The 19984-nt window shown below is 39.5% G+C and overlaps 1 protein-coding gene across 3 annotated transcripts in view; it reads left to right on the forward strand.

Annotated features, from left to right (window-relative positions):
- NMT2 (N-myristoyltransferase 2) overlaps nt 1-18310 on the forward strand; it is a 55373-nt gene extending 37063 nt beyond the window's left edge. For 2 of the 3 annotated variants that reach the window (XM_057543762.1, XM_057543763.1), the window contains 6 exons: nt 1027-1197; nt 2368-2476; nt 9986-10156; nt 15209-15376; nt 17229-17366; nt 17552-18310. In XM_057543762.1, coding sequence (XP_057399745.1) covers nt 1027-1197; nt 2368-2476; nt 9986-10156; nt 15209-15376; nt 17229-17366; nt 17552-17572 — 778 coding nt within the window. In that variant the 3' untranslated portion in view covers nt 17573-18310. Of the gene's footprint in view, nt 1-1026; nt 1198-2367; nt 2477-9985; nt 10157-15208; nt 15377-17228; nt 17367-17551 lie in introns of those variants that run through there. The other variant, XM_057543765.1, reaches the window with a different exon arrangement.
- The last annotated feature ends 1674 nt before the right edge of the window (nt 18311-19984 follow it).

Here is a 19984-nt window from a genome sequence, read left to right on the forward strand (position 1 = left end):
GAATGCAGGCTGCTGATGATGAGGGAGGTTGTGTGTGTGGGGAGGGCAGAAGTGTATGGAAACTGTACTTGCTGCTCCGTTTTGCTGGGAACCTAAAACTGCTCTAAAAAATAAAGTTAAAAATAATTCATAAAAAAACAGGTTGTGAACAGTGACCAAAAAAAAGAGCTGTATTTTTCTCTATCTTTTTTCTCTCTCTGCCTCTCAATCTCATACATGCACACACAGGTATGTATATATATACATAGCAGAAAAAACAAAACTGTAAATAGGTATTTCAGATTTGTTTCTGGGGAAAAAATTGCTCGAGGGATTCTTTTTAAGTCTTTCTATCCACAGGATATGTCTGTTCCATTTTTGCTCTGGGTCTTCAGCCCAGAAAGTCAAAGATACAGTTATGAAACACGAAGATCTAATGCATAATAGGTCTCTTCACCTTTCAATGTACTGGGTGAGCTTATTTACTGCTGAAAAGCATTTGATCTCAAGGAATATTTTGTGCCAAATGAAATGCCTGCGTATCTGGAACCAGAGCAGAGGATGGGCTTTGAAGCTCTAGAAGGTTCATTGTCGCTCAGAAAAGCACCAGCTCTGGCCTGGTCGAGGCACTTCCCAGGGATCCTGGGTATTGCATTATGCTCCAAAGCAACGTCCTATTAGATTCTGCATCTGGGTGACCCAGTTACTGTCGTAATTGTATACATTACAGGAAAAACAGATACAGAAACTTTGAGGCACAGCTGATCCAGTTTCTACACTGAAAATTCAGAAGAGACCAAAGTTTTCAAATTTATTTAGAACGAGGGTTTGCATCTCCATAGCCTGGAGTTATGATCATTTTGGTGGGGGAGTATGGAAAAGAACTGAATCTGTGAAATATCTAAAAGGTAGAATATTTTTCTTAAATATTGTGTTAAAGGAGGGCTTTCAGTTTCCTATTCTTTGAAATGTTGTAGGTGTTGTCTTGTTTTTTGAAAATGTTTTCCTCTTACGGTGGCTCTAACTTTCAACACCTTTATTTCTTAGCGTGAAGAAGATGGTCGAAATCAACTTTCTTTGTGTTCATAAGAAACTGAGATCAAAACGGGTAGCCCCAGTGTTGATTCGAGAAATAACCAGAAGAGTGAACCTGGAAGGGATTTTCCAGGCCGTTTATACCGCTGGAGTGGTTCTTCCGAAGCCAGTGGCCACATGCAGGTAATAGCACCCCACCTGTATCTTGCATATCAGCTGTACCTAACGCTTTGAGCCTCCCTGCCATGTTGCTACAAGTATTATTCTCCACCCGAGTAACCCAGAGGGACTTTGGCTGACCCGTGATGATGTGGTTGGTGGGTAGCAGAGATAGAGCTAGAACCAAGAACCACTAGCCCAGTATTCTTGCAGTAAACCCCACAGTCACCTGTATACTAATGGTGCTACACCTCCATTTCTGTGTCTCTTCCATTTGAAAGAATAGTCTCTGCCTTGGGAAACCCAGGGCATCAGTTATCTCGAGATGCTCTGTAGTACGATTTTCTTTCCTTCTCTAACACTCAGTGTTATACCAGTGCTATCAGGAGCTACTCCAAAAGCTTGATAAACATCAGCTGAAAAACCCATTTTTCATACTCGTTTGCTAAGAGTAATAAGAAGGCTAAAGCTGTTTTTATTTCTTCATCTGCTCTTATCAAGCTTTCAAAGGTTAATCTAGTAAGAAAATTGTCTATCAGATTGTCACTTGACTGACCTGTTCCTAGAGCATCAGAAAGAGTTTATCTCCCTCTGTTATTTTTGTTGACTCAAATAAGATGAAACTTCAGGAAAACAGAGTATAAAAGACAAAACTGTAAAATGACTCTCTCCTATTAACTTATTCATAAATAAACAGAATAAATAAGACTTCACAGGTGTTATTTTAATATAATCATTCATCCGAGTACCTAAACTAGAAACACTTAAGAAATTCAAGCTTGTTTTTCAAAAAGTTGTCTTCTTTGGTGTGCGTTATATAAATGTGAAGGCTACTAAACTTAAGGAGAGTTTTTTCATGTTTTTAAACTTTTTGGTTTGCCATCTTAGAATCTGTGATGCTCATTCAATACTTACAGACTGAACATTATCAATATTCCCTCTGCAATTCTAAGATTTCTCTTTATTGAAAGAGATGGACGGTTACAAACAACAAAGGAACATAAGTGGGACATCATTTAGAGGTAAAAAAGAACGGATAAAATAATTGCATAGGAAGAGGGCCAGCATCCAGCACTGCACTGGGCCCAACCTAAGTGTTCATTCAATGCTCCTATAACAGCTGAGCTTAGACAAAGGTTAAAAACTTGGAGAGTCAGAAATCAATTAGATCTTAAAATCTGTATTGTATTCCAGATACTGGCATCGATCACTAAACCCCAGAAAATTGGTAGAAGTGAAATTTTCTCACTTGAGTAGAAATATGACTTTGCAGAGAACAATGAAGCTGTACAGACTTCCGGATGTAAGTAAGAATGATTTGCAGTTTTTCAAAGCTGTTAATAATGGAAACTTTTAATGTAGAAAAGAATTATTTGCAGGAAGCTAAATACTGGCTCATGGGTCTGAGGATGTGAATATGCAGCTAAAAAGACTGCATAGAACTCTGGGGCCAGATAAAAGGAGGTGGGTTTTTTTTTTTTAAGGCTTTTTAAAGTTCTTCAGCTTGGGGTTGGAAGGGCTTGAATTCGAGACATGTAAGTTTTGAAATTTTGAGTATTTATATTCTGTTTAGGAAGAGGAAAGAAAAGTTCAGGCTTCTGATGATATCTTAACACATGGAACTAAGGAATAAGGTTTAAAGAAGGAACCCGGGGAGAGGAAATAATGTCTCATTAAATTAGCATCTTTTTAAACTAGTAAATTCCCAGTGTGAAAAGTTGTCTCTTAATAAGTGGAAATTTAAACGTGCTTACCAGTCTTAGCTTTATTTGGGGCTCAGATGGTGAATGAATTATCTATCGCTACATAACAAATTACCACAAATGTAGAAGTTCAGACCAACACATGTGCTATCTCTTGGGTTCTGTGGGTCAGGAATCAAGGCACTGCTTAGCTGAGGCCTTTGCTTCAGGGTTTCTCGTGAAGCTGTCATCAAGGTGTCAGCCAGGGTCGGGGCCTCATCTGAAAACTTGACCGGGGATGGATCCACTTCTAAGCTCACATGGCTGTTGGCAGCCTTGAGTTCTTTATGGGCAGTTGGCCTGGGGTCCTCAGTTCCTTGCTGGCCGTCGGCCTGAGGCTGCCTCAGCTCCTGGTCGGCTGGGGTTCTCTGTAGCGTAGCTTACAACACAGCGGCTTGCTTCATCAAACCCAGCGAGTAGAGTCTACAGAGCGCATCTGCTAGTAAGATGGAAGTTAGAACCCTGTGTAATCAATTAAAGTGGAATCACTGTTGCTGTATGTCATTGGTTAGAAGCAAGTCACAGGCCCCACCCACACTCGAGACAAGTGGATGGCGGGGACATGAACTCGAGGGACATGAACAGGAGGGCAGGCGTCACTGGGGCCATCGTGGAATCTGTCCGCCAAAGATGGGATCTTTCGTGTAAACTTTTGATTTCGTCAGAGCTACTCTTTCTTTTGGGTTGTAGTAGATATTTTAACTCAATTGAGGGATTCTGGTGCAATATAGCCGTGTTCCTCCCAAAGAAGGAGAGGACTTCACCAGTGGAAGGTGCAGCCGACTCTAGCGCCTTTTGTCTTGGGTCAGTTGTGTGTTTACCAAATGCATGTGGTCTGCGGCTGTAGGAATTGATGTCTTTTTTCTGATGACAGACCAGAATCAACTAATTTCTGACTCAGGCAGAATTTCATAGGGAGAAAAGTGGAGGTGAAGGAAACCAGGTGTTGGAGATGTCAGGGTCGTCATTCTGGGGCTTCACCACCTGCTAGAGGGCCTGGAAGGCACGGTCTCCCTTCTGCCTAAGCTGTAGTTGCAGACAGTGGGGCTCGAACTAATGAACTCACTGCCTATCTGTGAGGTCAAGGACAGAGGGGGCCACATAGATCAGAACAGACATAAATAAAAAGCACAGGTGACACAATGAAGGAGGGTCCACGTGTCCTGGGGAAGAAGGACCAGGCCCCCTCAAGTTGGGGTGACAGAATTGAAGGTAAGTGTATGGAGATGTGTGCACTGAAATGGAGATGCAGGAAACTGCTCTAAGGGGTCACACCATAATCATGACCATCGTGATTTACTGATCAGCTAGAAATAATTTCTGCTAGTGGCCGAGCCCCAGAGCCACTGAGAGGGACAGAGTCATGCAGAGGCACAAGTGGCCATGAGAAATAAAGAGGCACGAGAGAGGCACAGTGCACAGTTGAGACAAGACACCACTGATTCTCAGCGTCCTCCTTGCAGACTGTCACATACTTTGCCGTATGCGAGTTGAAATAAGAACTGGAGGCGTGCCTCCTTTTTTCACTAGGGGCGAATGCTGTTCTTCTTTGGTCTCCCCAGATTTAAGTTCCTTGAGCCTAAACCTGTCTAGCTTGTGGGTAAGGAATGTGCCCCCTTACACATAGTTGCCTAACATAGAATGAAGAATAAGGAATTGTAGTAGTTGTCGTTGGTTTATTCGGGATGATTAGAATTAGAGGTACTGAAAGTTATTTTTGACTTGACTTTGTCCATCAGCCTCCATATTTTTGTACAAGCATCCATCAACTCATAGGTAACAAAGTTTTGACAAGCTGGTGATAAATCGCTGGTCGGGCATTCGTGGTGAAACCAGATTTTGGCATCTTGGTTGTGGTTAACCTAGTTTCCTTGGTGGAGCAGTCCTCGTCCGGCCGTGTTGCTATGGTGATTGCCTTTTTTCTTCCCTAATAAGTTGAAGTTTATAAAGTGCTGTCACGTATATTGTTCAGTATATTCTTCCAACCACCTTTTGAAGTCAGTATTCTTATCCCCATCGTACAGATGCAAAGACTGAGGCTTGTGAAGGTTGATGCTTAGACCAGGGCCTGTCAGTAATAAGTGGAGGACTTGGCGGGCAGGCCCTAGACGTCCGTATTTCTCCCGTGAGGTCCCTTTGCCTCCACCCTCACCTCTAACACAACCGCCTTGGGGGCACCAAGGCCCAGTCCCACCAGACGTCTCACTGTGCCGTCATTAGAGACCAGGTTGAGGCAGGAAGGGATGAGTGTCGAGGTCCAAACACCTCTCATTGATGTGTTCCAGCCTCCCTTCCTCCTTTTAAGTCATAGGGAAGGAAAGAAAACTAAAGAGTAAATTAATAAAAAAAAAAGAGAGAGATAAGATAGAAGAGATGCAAGTAGAGACACTGGAAAATTGAAAGGTGCTTCGAACAGCCACCGTGGTGTCAGCTCCTGAGTTAGAAGCTGGACGAGGCAGCATACAGCAGACCACCTCCTTCTCTCCCGAGGGCCCAGACGGATGACGCCCCCACTGGCAACTGCATCGTTTAAGAACATTTTTGTACCTTGAAGTGTAAAGACAAGAACCTTACTGAATACAGCTTTTGCTCTTTGATTCTATCTCGTTTTCTGATTCGCCAGGCCCATTTCTGCTCACCGTGCCGGCTTTACATCTTTGCTGTGGACGTCTGACTATAAAAGTCAACACTGATTGCAGCCAGCATTATGCCAGACTGTTAACATTCATTATCTCATTTATTATCTACACCGATCAGAGAGGGCGGGTCATCGTCCCCAATCACAGAAGAGGACATTAAGACACCAGATTGATTTGCCCAGAGTCTTCCAGTCAGGACAGAACCATCCCCAGGGCCCATGCCATTAGCTACTGTTACCTGCGAGACTAAGGTTTTCCCAAGAGGAACACAGTTTCCTACCCTTTCAGTGTTGGTTTGTTTTTAATTTGGTGTTGAGAATTTCCAAACCACGTTGGGTTTTTTTTTTTTGGTCGGTGCTCTTCAAGGTGAAGGAATTTGAAGCAGATAAAAAGCAGGAGTCAGGTTAATTTCCCAGTGGCTTTACATTGTGTTGCAAGAACTTTACGCCTGGGAAGACATGCTAAGACTCAGGTGTTCTCGATTTAGTACCTGTCGATGTTTTTTTAGTGTTTAATGTCCTACTGCTCCTTCTTAAATCAAATAAATAACCATAATCATTGCTGACATCTCTGCTATGGAATCTTAGCTCCAAATCAGTTCACACCACATAGTTTGACAGAGAACGGCACTGCTTCTGCTTTTCAGTAGGGCTCTGAGCTTTGTTTCCTTATGTGCTTACAAGCAGATTTTACACAGATTTCAGTGCATATAGAGTCCAACAAGTAATGCATATTAGTTGGATGGTGGGAAAGTATCTGATTCAGAAATAGAGTTTGCTTATGAAATTTAAGATTTTCTCAGTTACTGAAAGTTTTTCTGCTTTTTATTGAAGTCTCAGAAAACATTGCCACTTGATTCTTTCAGATTATGCCAAAGCTGAAATTTTTATCTAGGTATAACATTTCCCCCACCTCTTCCTGAAGACAACAGCTATTATATAAAATATAATTCTTTTTTTTTTTCTTGGCCGCGCTGCGCAGCTTGCAGGATCTCAATTCCCTGACCAGGGATCGAACCTGGGCCACAGTAGTGAAAGCCCAGAATCCTAACCACTAGGCTACCAGGGAGCTCCCTAAAATATAATTTTATATTTTAAAATTTATTTCGTGCTTCTGTAGATTTCTTAGAGAGGATGTGACTTTCTGATGTTAGAAAGAAACAAGTTTAGGCTCTGAGACACATAAGCCATTGTTAATCAGCAAAAGTAAATATTCTTCCCCTGTGTCTAGGACCTTATATGTTTTTATAGCTGGATATAGTCTGATGTTCTCTCCTGCTTTAATGCTCCTGTAAAAACTTGTTTGAAGTGCTTGGAAATTACCAAGTTTATGTGTTTTCTCCCTGCCGGTTTGCCAAACAATACTGTTTCACTGAGTCTTCCTTATCTAAATTCTATTACCCATTTTTCTGACCTTCAGAGACCTGAGGTAGCAGTTCTCAAAGTGTAGTCCAGGGATCCCTGGAAGTTCCCAGAAACCTTTGGGGGGCCTGTGAAGTCAATTTTTTATAATAACACGGAGGTATAACTTGCATCTTTCATTTCATTATCTTACAAGTGCACTGTGCAGTCTTCCAGAGGCTGTATGGAATGTGAGCTTATATGTTCTTTTTTTTTTAATTCCTAATTTAGTCTCTAATATGATAGATACGGATAAATACAACCCACGTAGGCAAAGCTCTTTGGGAGTACTGAATAATTTTTAAGAGCATAACGAAGTCCCAGAACAAATATTTGAGAACTGCTGCTTTAAGGGTGTCTTCTGGGCAAAAAGGATGTTGATTTTAGTGATTACACAATATGAAAATTCAGTGAATAAGAACTGTGCTGCAGAAGCATATTTTGCTCCAAAAAGGAGTTGGCAAGCTTCAGTCTTCATTTCTGAATGTTCTCTGTGAACAGAGAGGATGTATCCTGTTGCTTTCATTAGTTAATCTCATTGCTTGATATTATTGATTCTTACTGAACCAGTAACAAAAGAAAGAACAATCTGATGTTGAGAAAGGCTATTTAAAATGTATCAAGGTCATCCTCATAGTAAAAAATAATCTTTTCAAATGACTGCAGTATACATTTGGTATGGCTTTGGCCTTCCTACCAGCATTTAGAAATGTGTATTTATTTCATGTAACACCATTTAGCAATCACATAGGTTCCCTCTTCCCATGAATTGCAGTGTAGAAATGCTCCGAATAACTAAAATTGGCTTAGGGAAACAAAAGAAAAATACAGTTTCACTCCTGGCTTGTACTTAAATGCCAGGCCATAGAAATATCATCTCTTCAGAGCTGACAGTGACTTTTTTCCGTGTCTGCAGCCTTCACCTCACCTTATTGGGTAAATGATTGTGCTGAAAACCTAGGAATTCATTCATTCATTCAACACCTATTCAGGCCATTATTAACCAAGGGTTAAGCCTTGGGTGGGACCTGGGACCTGGAGATTTCGGGTCCTTTGGCTTTGAGATCCACAGAAATACTAAAAGTATGAGTTCTCTATTAAATGTCAAGGAATTAAATTCTGTCAGTTTAGAATATTAAACTATTTTAGCTGCATTACTGCGTCTTTGTAGATTCCATAAATCATAACAGAGTGGCACATAGTAAATACTCAGCTAAGGACTGCTGGGTCTGTAAACACAAAGCCCGTCTCCTCCCAAAGTGAAGCAGTAATCAATCAGCGGTTCTTGTCACAGAACCTTAGAAACCTCAGCACAACTACTAACATCCATCAGAGCTGACACTCAAGATGAAAACCCATTTTCCACCTTGGGCTTCTCCCCTACCACTAGTCTGGGGGCATGCAGGAATTGTGATGATCTAATTTTTAAAGGCAGTTTTTAATTTTAAAGTACTTAGATAAACAACAAGGTCCTAATGTATAGCACAGGGAACTATATTCAATATCCTGTGATAAACCATAATGGAAAAGAATATAAAAAAAGAATGTTTATGTATGTATAACTGAGTCACTTTGCTGTACAACAGAGATTGGCACATTATAAATCAACTGTACTTCAATTAAAAAAAATCTAAAAGTACTTAGTGGTAATTTAAGACAGAAAAGCTAGAATAGCACTATTTATATACAAGTTATTTGTCACTTAAAATTTATCCAATATTTCTTCAAGAAAAAAAATATCGAGTTAACTGGAAAAATGCAGTTGTATCTGTAAGTATTAAGTTTTTTCTTTGTACAAACAAGCAAATGTAGTGACCTTTCGCACTTCTGTTGTCAAGTGTCCTGGTGTCTGTACACTTCCTATAGTTGCTGTCTGGAGCTCTTTTAAGGATAAGCACTTGAACAAATCCAAATGGGGACTTGTCCTGACCTTGAGGGTTTGTTATTCCCATGGCCTAATATAAAAACTTTGATGTTCTGGAATGATGGATTCAGATGCCTATTCTGATCACCTTTTAATCAAAAGATGGCATGAGAGACCAGGGCCACTACTTGGCAACCAGCCATTCATTCTTGGTAATTAAAATGCTTCCCTTCCCATACTGACCGATATGATTTTTACTTTTCTTTCATTTTTATTGCTCACAAGAACAGAAGAGCTACATTTTTTTCATGGGCTATTGGACAAAAAGTTTCTCAGCCATTTTCAACTGTGTTTTCAAAATGTCAGACGTGGCAGTCTTAAAAGCGTGATCCTCCAGAACACATGCTGAGATTGTTCTGCCCTATCGTGTAGGCTGTTAAAGTTCTTGGCATGGGGATATAGATGAACTTGTAGTGTTCCCGTTGGTTTTGTCTGGGTCTTGGGTAATACTGACCAAAGACCTGGTACACAAAGATAGGATAGAACATGTCGTGTAGCTTATATTCTAAACTAGTGGTTCTCAAGCTTTATGTGTATACAAATCACCAGGGGATCTTGTGAAACTGCACATCCTGACTTGGTAGGTCTGCGGCAGGCCCAAGATTCTGCAGTTCTGACAAGCTCCCATGGGATGCTAATATTGCTGGTCTGGGGATCATGCTTTGGTGCCAAGTTTGTTTACTCCTCTTATTTAAACCTCCAACTGGTTTTTTTTTTTTAATAAATTTATTTATTTTATTTTATTTTATTTTATTGGCTGTGTTGGGTCTTCATTGCTGCAAGTGGGCTTTCTCTAGTTGCGGCGAGCAAGGGCTACTCTTCGTTGCTGTGCGCGGGCTTCTCATTGCAGTGGCTTCTCTTGTTGCGGAGCACAGGCTGTAGGCACTTGGGCTTCAGCAGTTGTGGCGCCCAGGCTCAGTAGTTGTGTCTTGCGGGCTCTAGAGCACAGGCTCAGTTATTGTGGCGTACGGGCTTAGTTGCTCTATGGCATGTGGGATATTCCTGGACCACGGCTCGAACCCGTGTCCCCTGCATTGGCAGGCAGATTCTTAACCACTGTGCCACCATGGAAGCCCCTCCCAACTGGTTTTGTTTTCACTCCAACAGGTTACAAAAACTTCAGGCTTGAGGCCAATGGAACCAAGAGATATCAAAGCTGTTCAAGAACTAACCAACAGTTACCTGAAGCAGTTTCATCTAGCCCCGGTGATGGATGAAGAGGAAGTAGCCCACTGGTTCCTCCCCCAAGAGCACATCATTGATACTTTTGTAGTGGAGGTAAAGAGAAGGTGATAAGATAGTACAGAGAAGTATGAGAACACTGTGCAACTGAGTCCATTTTCCAGAAGGATCATAGAGTGTCCATTCCCTTCCTGCCCCCATGACTCACTGCTTCTGAACCAGCTTCCTGCTCACCCTTTCAGAACCAGTTGTTCTTACAGCTTCCATTCCTGGCAGAAGAGCACAACTTTTGCTACTTAATCATGGGGAATCAGGGTTCTGATCTGCTCTGTTGTTGTCTGTGTGATTAATTGCTTTTCTTAGTTTTGAAAAGGCCAGTTTGGATGATCTCATCTGAGAGGGATGTGTCCCAAAGTTTAATATTGTTTTGCTTTTGCAAAACTGGTTGGAACTGAACTTCCTTTGTTCAAGATGGCATAATTCAACCACTTCACGCAACCCTTGTCTTCTTGATTTGTAAAAGTTTTTTTGTTGTTGTTTGTTTTTTTGGTTTTTTGGCCACACTGTGCAGCTTGCAGGATCTTAGTTCCCCGACCAGGGATAGAACCTGGGCCCCTGGAAGTGAGAGCGCCAAGTCCTAAACACTGGACCACCAGGGAATTCCCTGTAAAAGTTTTCTATAGCCTGAATACTGATACTTTGTATTGTGGTCCATTTCTGGGTTCTCTATTCTGTTCCATTGATCTCTGTGTCTGTTTCCCCACCAATACCACATTGTCTTAATTACTGTAGCTGTATAGTAAGCCTTGATACCAGGTAGAGTGATTCCTCCCACTTTATTCTTCTTTGTCAAGATTATTTTAGCTAATCTAGTTCCTTTGCCTTTGCATATACATTTTAGAATAAGCTTGTCTTTATCTACAAAAGACCTTGCTGGGATTTTGATAAGAATTAGGTTAACTCTGTAGATTAATTTAGGGAGAATTAACAAGTCTTCCAATCCATGAACATGGTATGTCTCCATTTATTTAGGTCTTCTAAAACTTATTTTATCAGCATTCTGTAATTTTCAGCATCCAGATCCTGTATATATATTTTAAAAGTGTTTACCTAAATACTTCATTTCCTTAGAGTGATTATAAATGGTATTGTGTTTTTAATTTTGGTTTCCACATGTTCATTTTTAGTATGTAGAAATGTAATTGGTTTTTCTTTGTTGCTCTTGTATCCTGCAGGCTTGCTGAAATCACTTATTAGTTCCAGGAATTTACTTGGAGATTTCTTGGGATTTCCACATAGACAATTGTGTCATCTACAAATAGGGTCAGTTTTATTTCTTCCCTTCCCATGTGTATGCCTTTTCTTCCTTTCTCTTGCCTTATTGCAGGGGCTAGATATTCCAGTACTTTATTGAATAAGGGTGGTGAAGATCAACATCCTTGCCTTGTTCCTGATATTAGGGGAAAAGCATTCAGTCTTACCCCATGAATCTTATTCCATGATGTTAGCTGTAGGTTTTTCATGGAAGCTCCTTATTGATTTGAGAAAATTCCCAACTTCTTTAGAGTTCTTATTATAAATGGGTGTTGGATTTTGTCCAGTGCTTTTTCTGCTTCAATTCATACCATCATGATTTTTCTTCTTCAGTCTGTTCATTTATTGATTTTCAAATGTTTGACCACCCTTGCATACCTAGAAAAATTATCCACTTGGTTATGGTATATAATTTATACATTATTGGATTTGGAGTGCTGATATTTTGTTGAGTATTTGCTGAGTTCATGAGAGATATTGGTCTGCAGTTTCTGTTTTTGTACTGTCTTTGTTTGGTTTTGGTATCAGGATACTACTGGCCTCATAAGATGAGTTGGGAAGTATGACCTCCTCTTCTGTTTTCTAGAAGAAATTATATAGAATTGGTGTTAATTCCTTAAATGTTTGCTAGAATTCTCCAGTTGAAACCATCTGACCTTAGAGAATTCTTTTGTGTTGAAATAATGAATTCACTTTCTTTTATGATTATAGGACTGTTCATCTTGTTTGAGTTTTAATACAGTTTAGAAGAATTGGTCTGCTTCTTCTAAATTGTCAAATTTGTAAGAATAAAGTTGTTCATAGTATTCCCTTTTAATGGCTACAGAATCTGTAGTCATAGCCCTTATTTAATTCTGGTAGTTCTGTCAGTTAATGAGAGGGGTGTGAAGTCCCCAACTATAACTCTGGATTTGTCTTTTTCCCCTTCAGTTCTGTCAGTTTTTTCTTGATGTCTCTGGAGGGTCTTGTTTGGTACTTATACATGTTGGACCTGCATGAGTTTCTAGTGGATTGATCATTTTATCATCATGTAACACCCCTCTTTGTCTTCAGTAGTTCTCTTTGCTCTGAAGTCTACTTCCTTGTATATTAATACAGGCAGACCTCGTTTTATTGCACGTTGCTTTATTGTACTAAGCAGATACTGCATTTTTTACAAATCGAAAGTTTGTGGTAACCCTGTGTCCAGCAAGTCTGTTGGTGCCAGTTTTTCCAACAGTGTTTGCTCACTTTGTTTCTCTGTGTCACATTTTGGTAATTCTTGCAATATTTCAAACTTTTTCATTATGGTTAGATTTGTTATGGTGATCTTTGATGTTACTACTTCTACTCGCTGAAAGTTCAAATGACGGTTAGCATTTTTTAGCAATAAAGTATTTTTAAATTAAGGTATGTACATTGTTTTCTAGGCATAATGCTATTGCATACTTAACAGACTACAGTATAGTGTGAACAAAAGTTTCATATAAACTGGGAAAACAAAAAAATTCGTGTGACTCACTGTATTGCAATATTCACTTTATTGAGGGGTCTGGAACCAAACCCACAGTATCTCTGAGGTATACGTGTATAGCCACTCCTACTTTTTTAAAATTCATGTTTGCATGGTATATCTGTTTCAGTCCTTTTACTTTCAACCCATCTACGTCATTGAATTTGAAGTGAATTTCTTGTAAACAGTATATATTTGGGCCATGTTTCCTTATCCACTCTGCCAGAATTTTTTTTGATTGGTGTTTCTTGACCATTTACATTTGATGATTATTGATATGTTAGAGCTTAAGTCTTCTATATTATGATACATGTTTTCTGTTTGTTTCTTCTGGTTTCTGTCCCTCTGTTTCTGTTTCCTTGCCTTCCTGTTCCTTGAACATGTTTGGATGTCTTGATTTATTTATAGTGCATTTGAGTATATTTGTGTAGGTCTCATGATGGTTGCTCTGTGTATTACAATATACAGATGTGACTTATCACAGTCTCCTGGTATCCATGTTGTACCACTTCAACTGACTTTACTTCTCTTTACTTTTTCATCATTTTTTTTTCACATCTTTATTAGAGTATAATTGCTTTACAATGTTGTGTTAGTTTCTGCTGTACAGTCTCATTGTTTAAATATCACTGTCTTGAGTATCAGATGATGTCATAATTTTTGTTTCAATCATCAAGTCATTTATAAAACTCATGAGAAGAAGCATAGCTCAAAGTGTGTACCCAGATTTCTGTTCCTTCTTCCTTCCTTTCTGATGCTCCATGATGCTTTCTTTTATGATTTCCTTTCTATTTGAAGAATATACTTTGGCCAGTCTTAAAGGTATGTGTGCTAGCAACAAATTCTTTTAGTTTTCATTTGTCTGAGAATGTCCTTATTTCCCCTTCTTTCCTGAAGGAAGTTTTGCCAGATACAGAATTCATGGTGGACGGTTCTTTTCTTTCAGCTCTTGTGCCACTTGCTTCTGGCCTCTGTGGTTTCAGGTGAGCAGTCTGCTGTCATTTGAATTAGTATTTCCCCATAGGTAATGTGTTGTTTCTCTGTGGCTACTTTCAAGATCTCTCTCTGTCTTTAGTTTTTGGAAATTTCATTATGATGTGTCTTGGTGTGGATTTCTTTAGGTTTATCCTGTTAGAGTTCACTTGGCTTCTTGAATCTACTATGTCCGTTTTGCCAAATTTGGGAACTTTTCAGCCATTGTCTCTTGCAGCCCCACATTTTCTTCTTTCCCTCTGGGACTCCAATGATATGAATGGTGAATCTTTTGTTACTGCCCCACAGATCCCTGAGGCTTAATTCTTTTTTTTTTTTTCAGTCTGTTTTCTGTTGTTTCAGATTGGGTAAATTCAAGTTCAGTGATTCTGTCCTCTGTCATCTCCACTCTACTACTGAGCCCATCCAGTGATTTTTTTTTTCCTCTAATTTCTGCTGTGGTGTTTTTCAAGTTGAAAATCCTTAATAACGCTGAAAATTTAGGTCTTTAAGTCATCTCTCACTTTTGCTTAACATCTTTAATTTCATAATGTCTGAATAAAAGGTTTAATGAATCAGAAGCACTCAAAAACCAGATAATACATCCTCTGGAATTTTCTGCTAAAACAAATATTAGCAATGGCATATGTGGTCTAGCCTCTGCAGCTGTATACTTCAAATATATCATGGTTTGAATTATATGCAGACTTGCATAGGTCACTGCAGGTAATGGAAACAATGCAAACAATATTGGCTAATTTCTTGTATAGAAAGTGTACCAGTGATGACAAAACAAACACCATCTTTTGCATCCCTTTTGATTTTTGATAGCTTCAGATTTTCTCAGTTATTCACACACATATATTTTGGTGCAGTACCAATGCCTTTTTACAAGCTTCTAAAAAAACAGTTTCCAAATCCTATCCAACTTCACTTTAAGCTGATACAATTCCTGCCTTGTGCCAAGAAGATTATTATACAGTATCCTTTAGTTGGAAAAGGTAGCCTTCTAATCCTTGGTGCTCTTATTCCTGCAAAAACAATGAATTTACTTTTATCACTGTCCCATAAGTCTAGAGAGACTCATTAGTCAACCAGAGAGCGTTCTTTTTAGAACATTCTACTTCTTAAGAACTTGATGCCAGTCACTGACGAGCACTTAGGCTGAGGCACAGCTCCACGCTCTTCCTTGGCCTCTGCCCAGCATATGGTAAGGGGCTCCACATCAGACTTGGAGAGCGGAGCATGAGCTGTTGCTTTTCATTCTAACGGAAAGCTGTGGAGCAAGTCAGAGATCAAGACGTGAGCTGAGATGCCTGGGTGAAACTTGTTCAAGGAGATGTTTACCTGACATTGCCTTTGTTCTTTAGAACTCCAGTGGTAAACTAACTGACTTCCTGAGCTTCTACACGCTCCCCTCCACAGTCATGCATCACCCCGCTCACAAGAGCCTCAAAGCCGCCTACTCCTTCTACAATGTCCACACAGAGACGCCGCTGCTGGACCTCATGAATGACGCGCTTATCATCGCCAAGCTGGTACGCGACTCACTCCTTGCCAACCCGTCTGTGTCTCCAAATATGTATATCGGAGTATATAAAACACCTCGTATTTTCTTCCACACGGTGGGGGGATTTGTTTGAGATACTTCTTACTGTTGACAGTCAAAGGAAGAATTTTGAAAAGAGGTTTTTTTTTTTTAACTTTAGTGGCTATTTTCATCATTAATTCTGTTGTAACTTAACCAAAAAGACATTTTGTACAAATTAGAAACTTGTAACCCTTATATAAAGATACATGAAATTCATAATGTAAGGAATATAAGAAAAATAACGTGATCCCATGATACAGGCATACCTTGGAGGTATTGTGGGTTTGGTTCCAGATGGTTCCAGATCACTGCAGTAAAGCAAGCATTGCAATCAAGCAAGCCACACGAGTTTTTTGGTTCCCAGTGCATATAAAATTTATCTTTACACTATAGTGTTGTCTGTTAAGTGTGCACTAGCATATTTAAACAATATACAGACCTTAATTTAAAATACTTTATTGCTAAAAAAAAATGCTAACCATCATCTGAGCCTTCAGCGAGTTGTAGTCATATCAGAGGTCACAGATCACCATAACAAATATAATATTGAAAAAGTTTGAAATATTACAAGAATTACCAAAATGGAACACAGAGACACGAAGTGAGCAAATGCTATTGGAAAAATGACTCTGATAGACTTGCTCGATGCAGGGTTGCCATGGACCTTCCATTTGTAAAAAACACAGAATCTGTGAAACTCAATAAAACAAGGTCTGTCTGTATGGGGAAAATATGAATGTGTTGCAGTGAATAATTGGCAACAGTAGGTTTTTTGATTCAAATAAATAGTCTCTGAATTTTAAAATTAAAGAAATTTAATTTTAACTATTAGAATTATTATTATTAAAAGGATTTAAAATGAAACGAATTAAATTCAAAATGTTCCTTACTATATTTGCATTATTTTTCTATTTCCTCAGTGTGGTAGTTAGGATAATTGTTAAATTCTTGCTACAAATATCTTCCTTTAAAAAGAAATTGAAATCAGCTGACGGGGACATTCTGATGTAATTGCTGAGTGAGAAGATAAATATTGTTCACGAGAAATTGGGAGCAACACATCAAAAGTGTCTTCCTTGTAGTCTTCCTAGTATTTGATCATTGGAAACATTTTTTTTAATCTATTATAAGTGGATCCCCAAATCACCATTCTCCTTTGCTTCTTTGATCTTGTAGCTCATTTTCAACTACCTTCCCAAAAAGGCCAGTAATAAGTTATTTAAGGTAAAACCCCTGAGAAATAGAAATGTAGGTACTTCATCTATATCACATTTTGCATAGTATTATCTAACCTTTTTTTTAAATTCTGTTTTTACTATTGAAATGTTACTAAATTTATTTCCCATTATCAGCCCAAGACAGATACACGATTTAAAGTCTTTACAGCTTTGATTTCTTGGCGTAGGTTCAGGTAAGTCAGAACGTAGAAAGGCCAGTAACTAACAGTTCTGGTGATAGAGCCATCTAGGCAACTGTTTGCTTCAAAAACAGGGACAAAATATTTCCTGAAATTTTAATAGATTATTTTTTGTCAGCCATCAGACTGTACTTTTCGATTCAGCATTTCTGGATAATCTTGCTGACTCCATCAGATTCACTGCTTGCTAGTTTAATAAGACAGTTTTGAACTGAATTCCTAACCCATACTATATATTGCAGACATTAAACCTTATTATAAATGCATTATCAATTCAAGCTATTTGTAGGGGAATGAAATGTTATACTGAAATACATAATATACAAAACACTCTAATCCTTTGAAACTTTAAAATTAAAAAAATTTTTTTTTACATTGACAGAAAGGATTTGATGTATTCAATGCGCTAGATTTGATGGAAAATAAGACATTCTTGGAAAAACTCAAGTTTGGCATAGGCGATGGCAATTTACAGTATTACTTGTACAACTGGAGGTGTCCAGGGACAGAGTCCGAAAAGGTAAGTGAAGTTGATAAACCTTTGTAAACTTGATAAATTTACCTAGAAAATCCCATATTTACTTCTCTTCAGATTGTTGAGAGGTTTTTTCTTTAGTAGCTTTTTTAAAATATAGATCTATTGTACTACATTATAATTTTTCTTGCTCACTTGTTTTTGCTATTCCATTTCTTCCCTCCCTTTAGGTTGGACTCGTATTACAGTAGATGGATATTTCTATTTCTAGAACTCTGATGTCATCATTTGTTAATATCCTAGTTAATGATTCCTGGAACTGCCATTCCAAAGAATAAAAGCACAACCTAAGTGACATCGAAGTGTCAGTAACAGAAAAGATGGAAAAACATCCACTGGTGACCAATAGAACACATTTCTAGCTAGAATGTTAACATTCATCCTTTTTTTCACTGTTGACCCATTTGTAGGAGGGATGGAAGGAGGATACAAAGAGCACATTCCTCTAATTTTCAACCTTCTGACTGTCTCTCAATGAAGAGAAGGTACTTGTCCCTCTCTAGAAAAATGGGCCGCTTTTCTATGGATTGAACAGAATCACAGAATCGTGTAAGAAAATCTTTGCCATTGTGTGGAGATAAACTGCTGCCTTTCTGTTTATTAAGTGGGGGTCTGTGGGTCCATGTAGCAGAATGAGGGAGCCATGTGGAAAGGGCTTACTTATGTCACTGCACATGATCTCATCGGGAACCTCTATGGAGCCAGCATTTCTGTAACGCAGAGATGAGTGGTGGGTGTTAAAGTGAAGAGTGAGATAAAAATGTGCTGGTTGGGGGCTTCCCTGGTGGCGCAGTGGTTGAGAATCCGCCTGCCAATGCAGGGGCACGGGTTCGAGCCCTGGTCCAGGAAGATCCCACATGCCGCGGAGCAACTAAGCCCGTGCACCACAACTACTGAGCCTGCGCGTCTGGAGCCTGTGCTCCGCAACAAGAGAGGCCGCGATAGTGAGGCCCGCGCACCGCGATGAAGAGTGGCCCCCGCTCACCGCAACTGGAGAAAGCCCTCGCACAGAAACGAAGACCCAACACAGCCAAATATAAATATAAAAATAAATTAATTAATTAAAAAATAAAAAGATAGGCCTAGAGCTACAGAAATTAAAAAAAAAAATGTACTGGTTGACTATTTCTCTAGAAGCAAAGTTGCCAAATCAATAAACACACAAATGGGTACTTTGATCTTCAGCAGGTTTGTGGATTGGTTCCAAAGCAAGGTTTGGGGCAAGCATTAAGTGTGTTCTCTGAAGAGCACACACCCCTGACAAACTAGACTGTTCTGCTCCTGCAGAGACTCTTTTCTTCTCAGCAACAGCCAGGATACGTGAGGAAAAGAAAAATCAAAGCCCTTAAGTCAGAAGACATGCCCAGTGGAGTTTATTAGTGCCATCAGGACACTGATAATTTGAATGTTTTTTATTACTTATGCAGAATTGCACATATTCCTTTATCCTGACTCTAATTTATCATGAAAGCTGTCGTGCTCTAGGAAGATGTCTTATTTGTAAATAAGTCTTGTGGTTTTGTTACTGATGGTGTTTTTATCTAGGATTTGAAAAACCAAGTTTCTCGGTGTACATAGATAATGTATATATCACCAATAGCCCAAGGGGAAGAAGATGCTGGACAAGGCCACCTAAAATGGCCTCAACTCAAATACCACAAAGCAGATACTTCTTCCTGCCTTTATGTACCAGTGCCTAGGCCGTTCAGTCCAGAAAAACCTAATTACCTTCGACAACAGGATGCCCTTCCTTCATGTTACAAGTAGTCAAAGGACACAATCATACCTTATAAAAGCCAGGCAGGAGCTAAGCACACTGTGGCCCATAAGCTAAACTCAGCACATCACCTGTTTTTGTACAGCCCACGAGCTAAGAATGGTGTTTACATTTTTGAATGGTTGAGGAGAAAAAAAAAAAATGTTTTGTGACACATAAAAATTACAGGAAATTCAGATTTCAGCATCCATAAATAAAGTTTTATGGGAACAAGGCCTCATTCATTCATGTGTTGCCTGTACATGGCAGGCAGAGTTGAGTTGTTCCGACAGAGACTATGGACCCAAAGGCCTAAACTTGGCCCTTTAGGGAAAAAGTTCTATTGCCCCTGATTTCCTCTGAAAATCAGAAAGCCTCTTTCCGCAGCTTCCCGTCATCCTGAAGGCCACCCCACAGCTGTGGCACCCTGGGACCTCCACTAGGGGGCATGCGTGGGCTCCGAAGTCGTCCTTAATTTAGGACAGCACTGTGTTCCTTCTCGAAGACGCAAGGGAAGACTTCTATAGGATGATTCAAACCCAACTGCGTTACCTTTTTTTTTCCTAACGTGAGGAGGATGCCTGCAGAAGCAAAAGTGAACCAATTCACTGAAACGCCAGAATTAAGCAAACAAGATTTTTAACATAATCCAGAGTCGAGGCTCCAGTTGGGATTTACGTTCCGCTCGTTTTTATGGCAGTCTTACATGAAGCAGGTTTTCGAATAATTGCAGGATTGTCCCTCAGAAGTTGTGTCACGGGCTCACCTCATGACAAAACTGTGGCATTGTTCCTCTCTCCACTTACAGAATTGCAGTTAAGAGAGTTCATGTTCTTTTACTCAGTAA

This window comes from Balaenoptera acutorostrata, chromosome 3 (genome assembly GCF_949987535.1).
Source record: "Balaenoptera acutorostrata chromosome 3, mBalAcu1.1, whole genome shotgun sequence".
Taxonomy (NCBI): Eukaryota; Metazoa; Chordata; class Mammalia; order Artiodactyla; family Balaenopteridae; genus Balaenoptera; species Balaenoptera acutorostrata.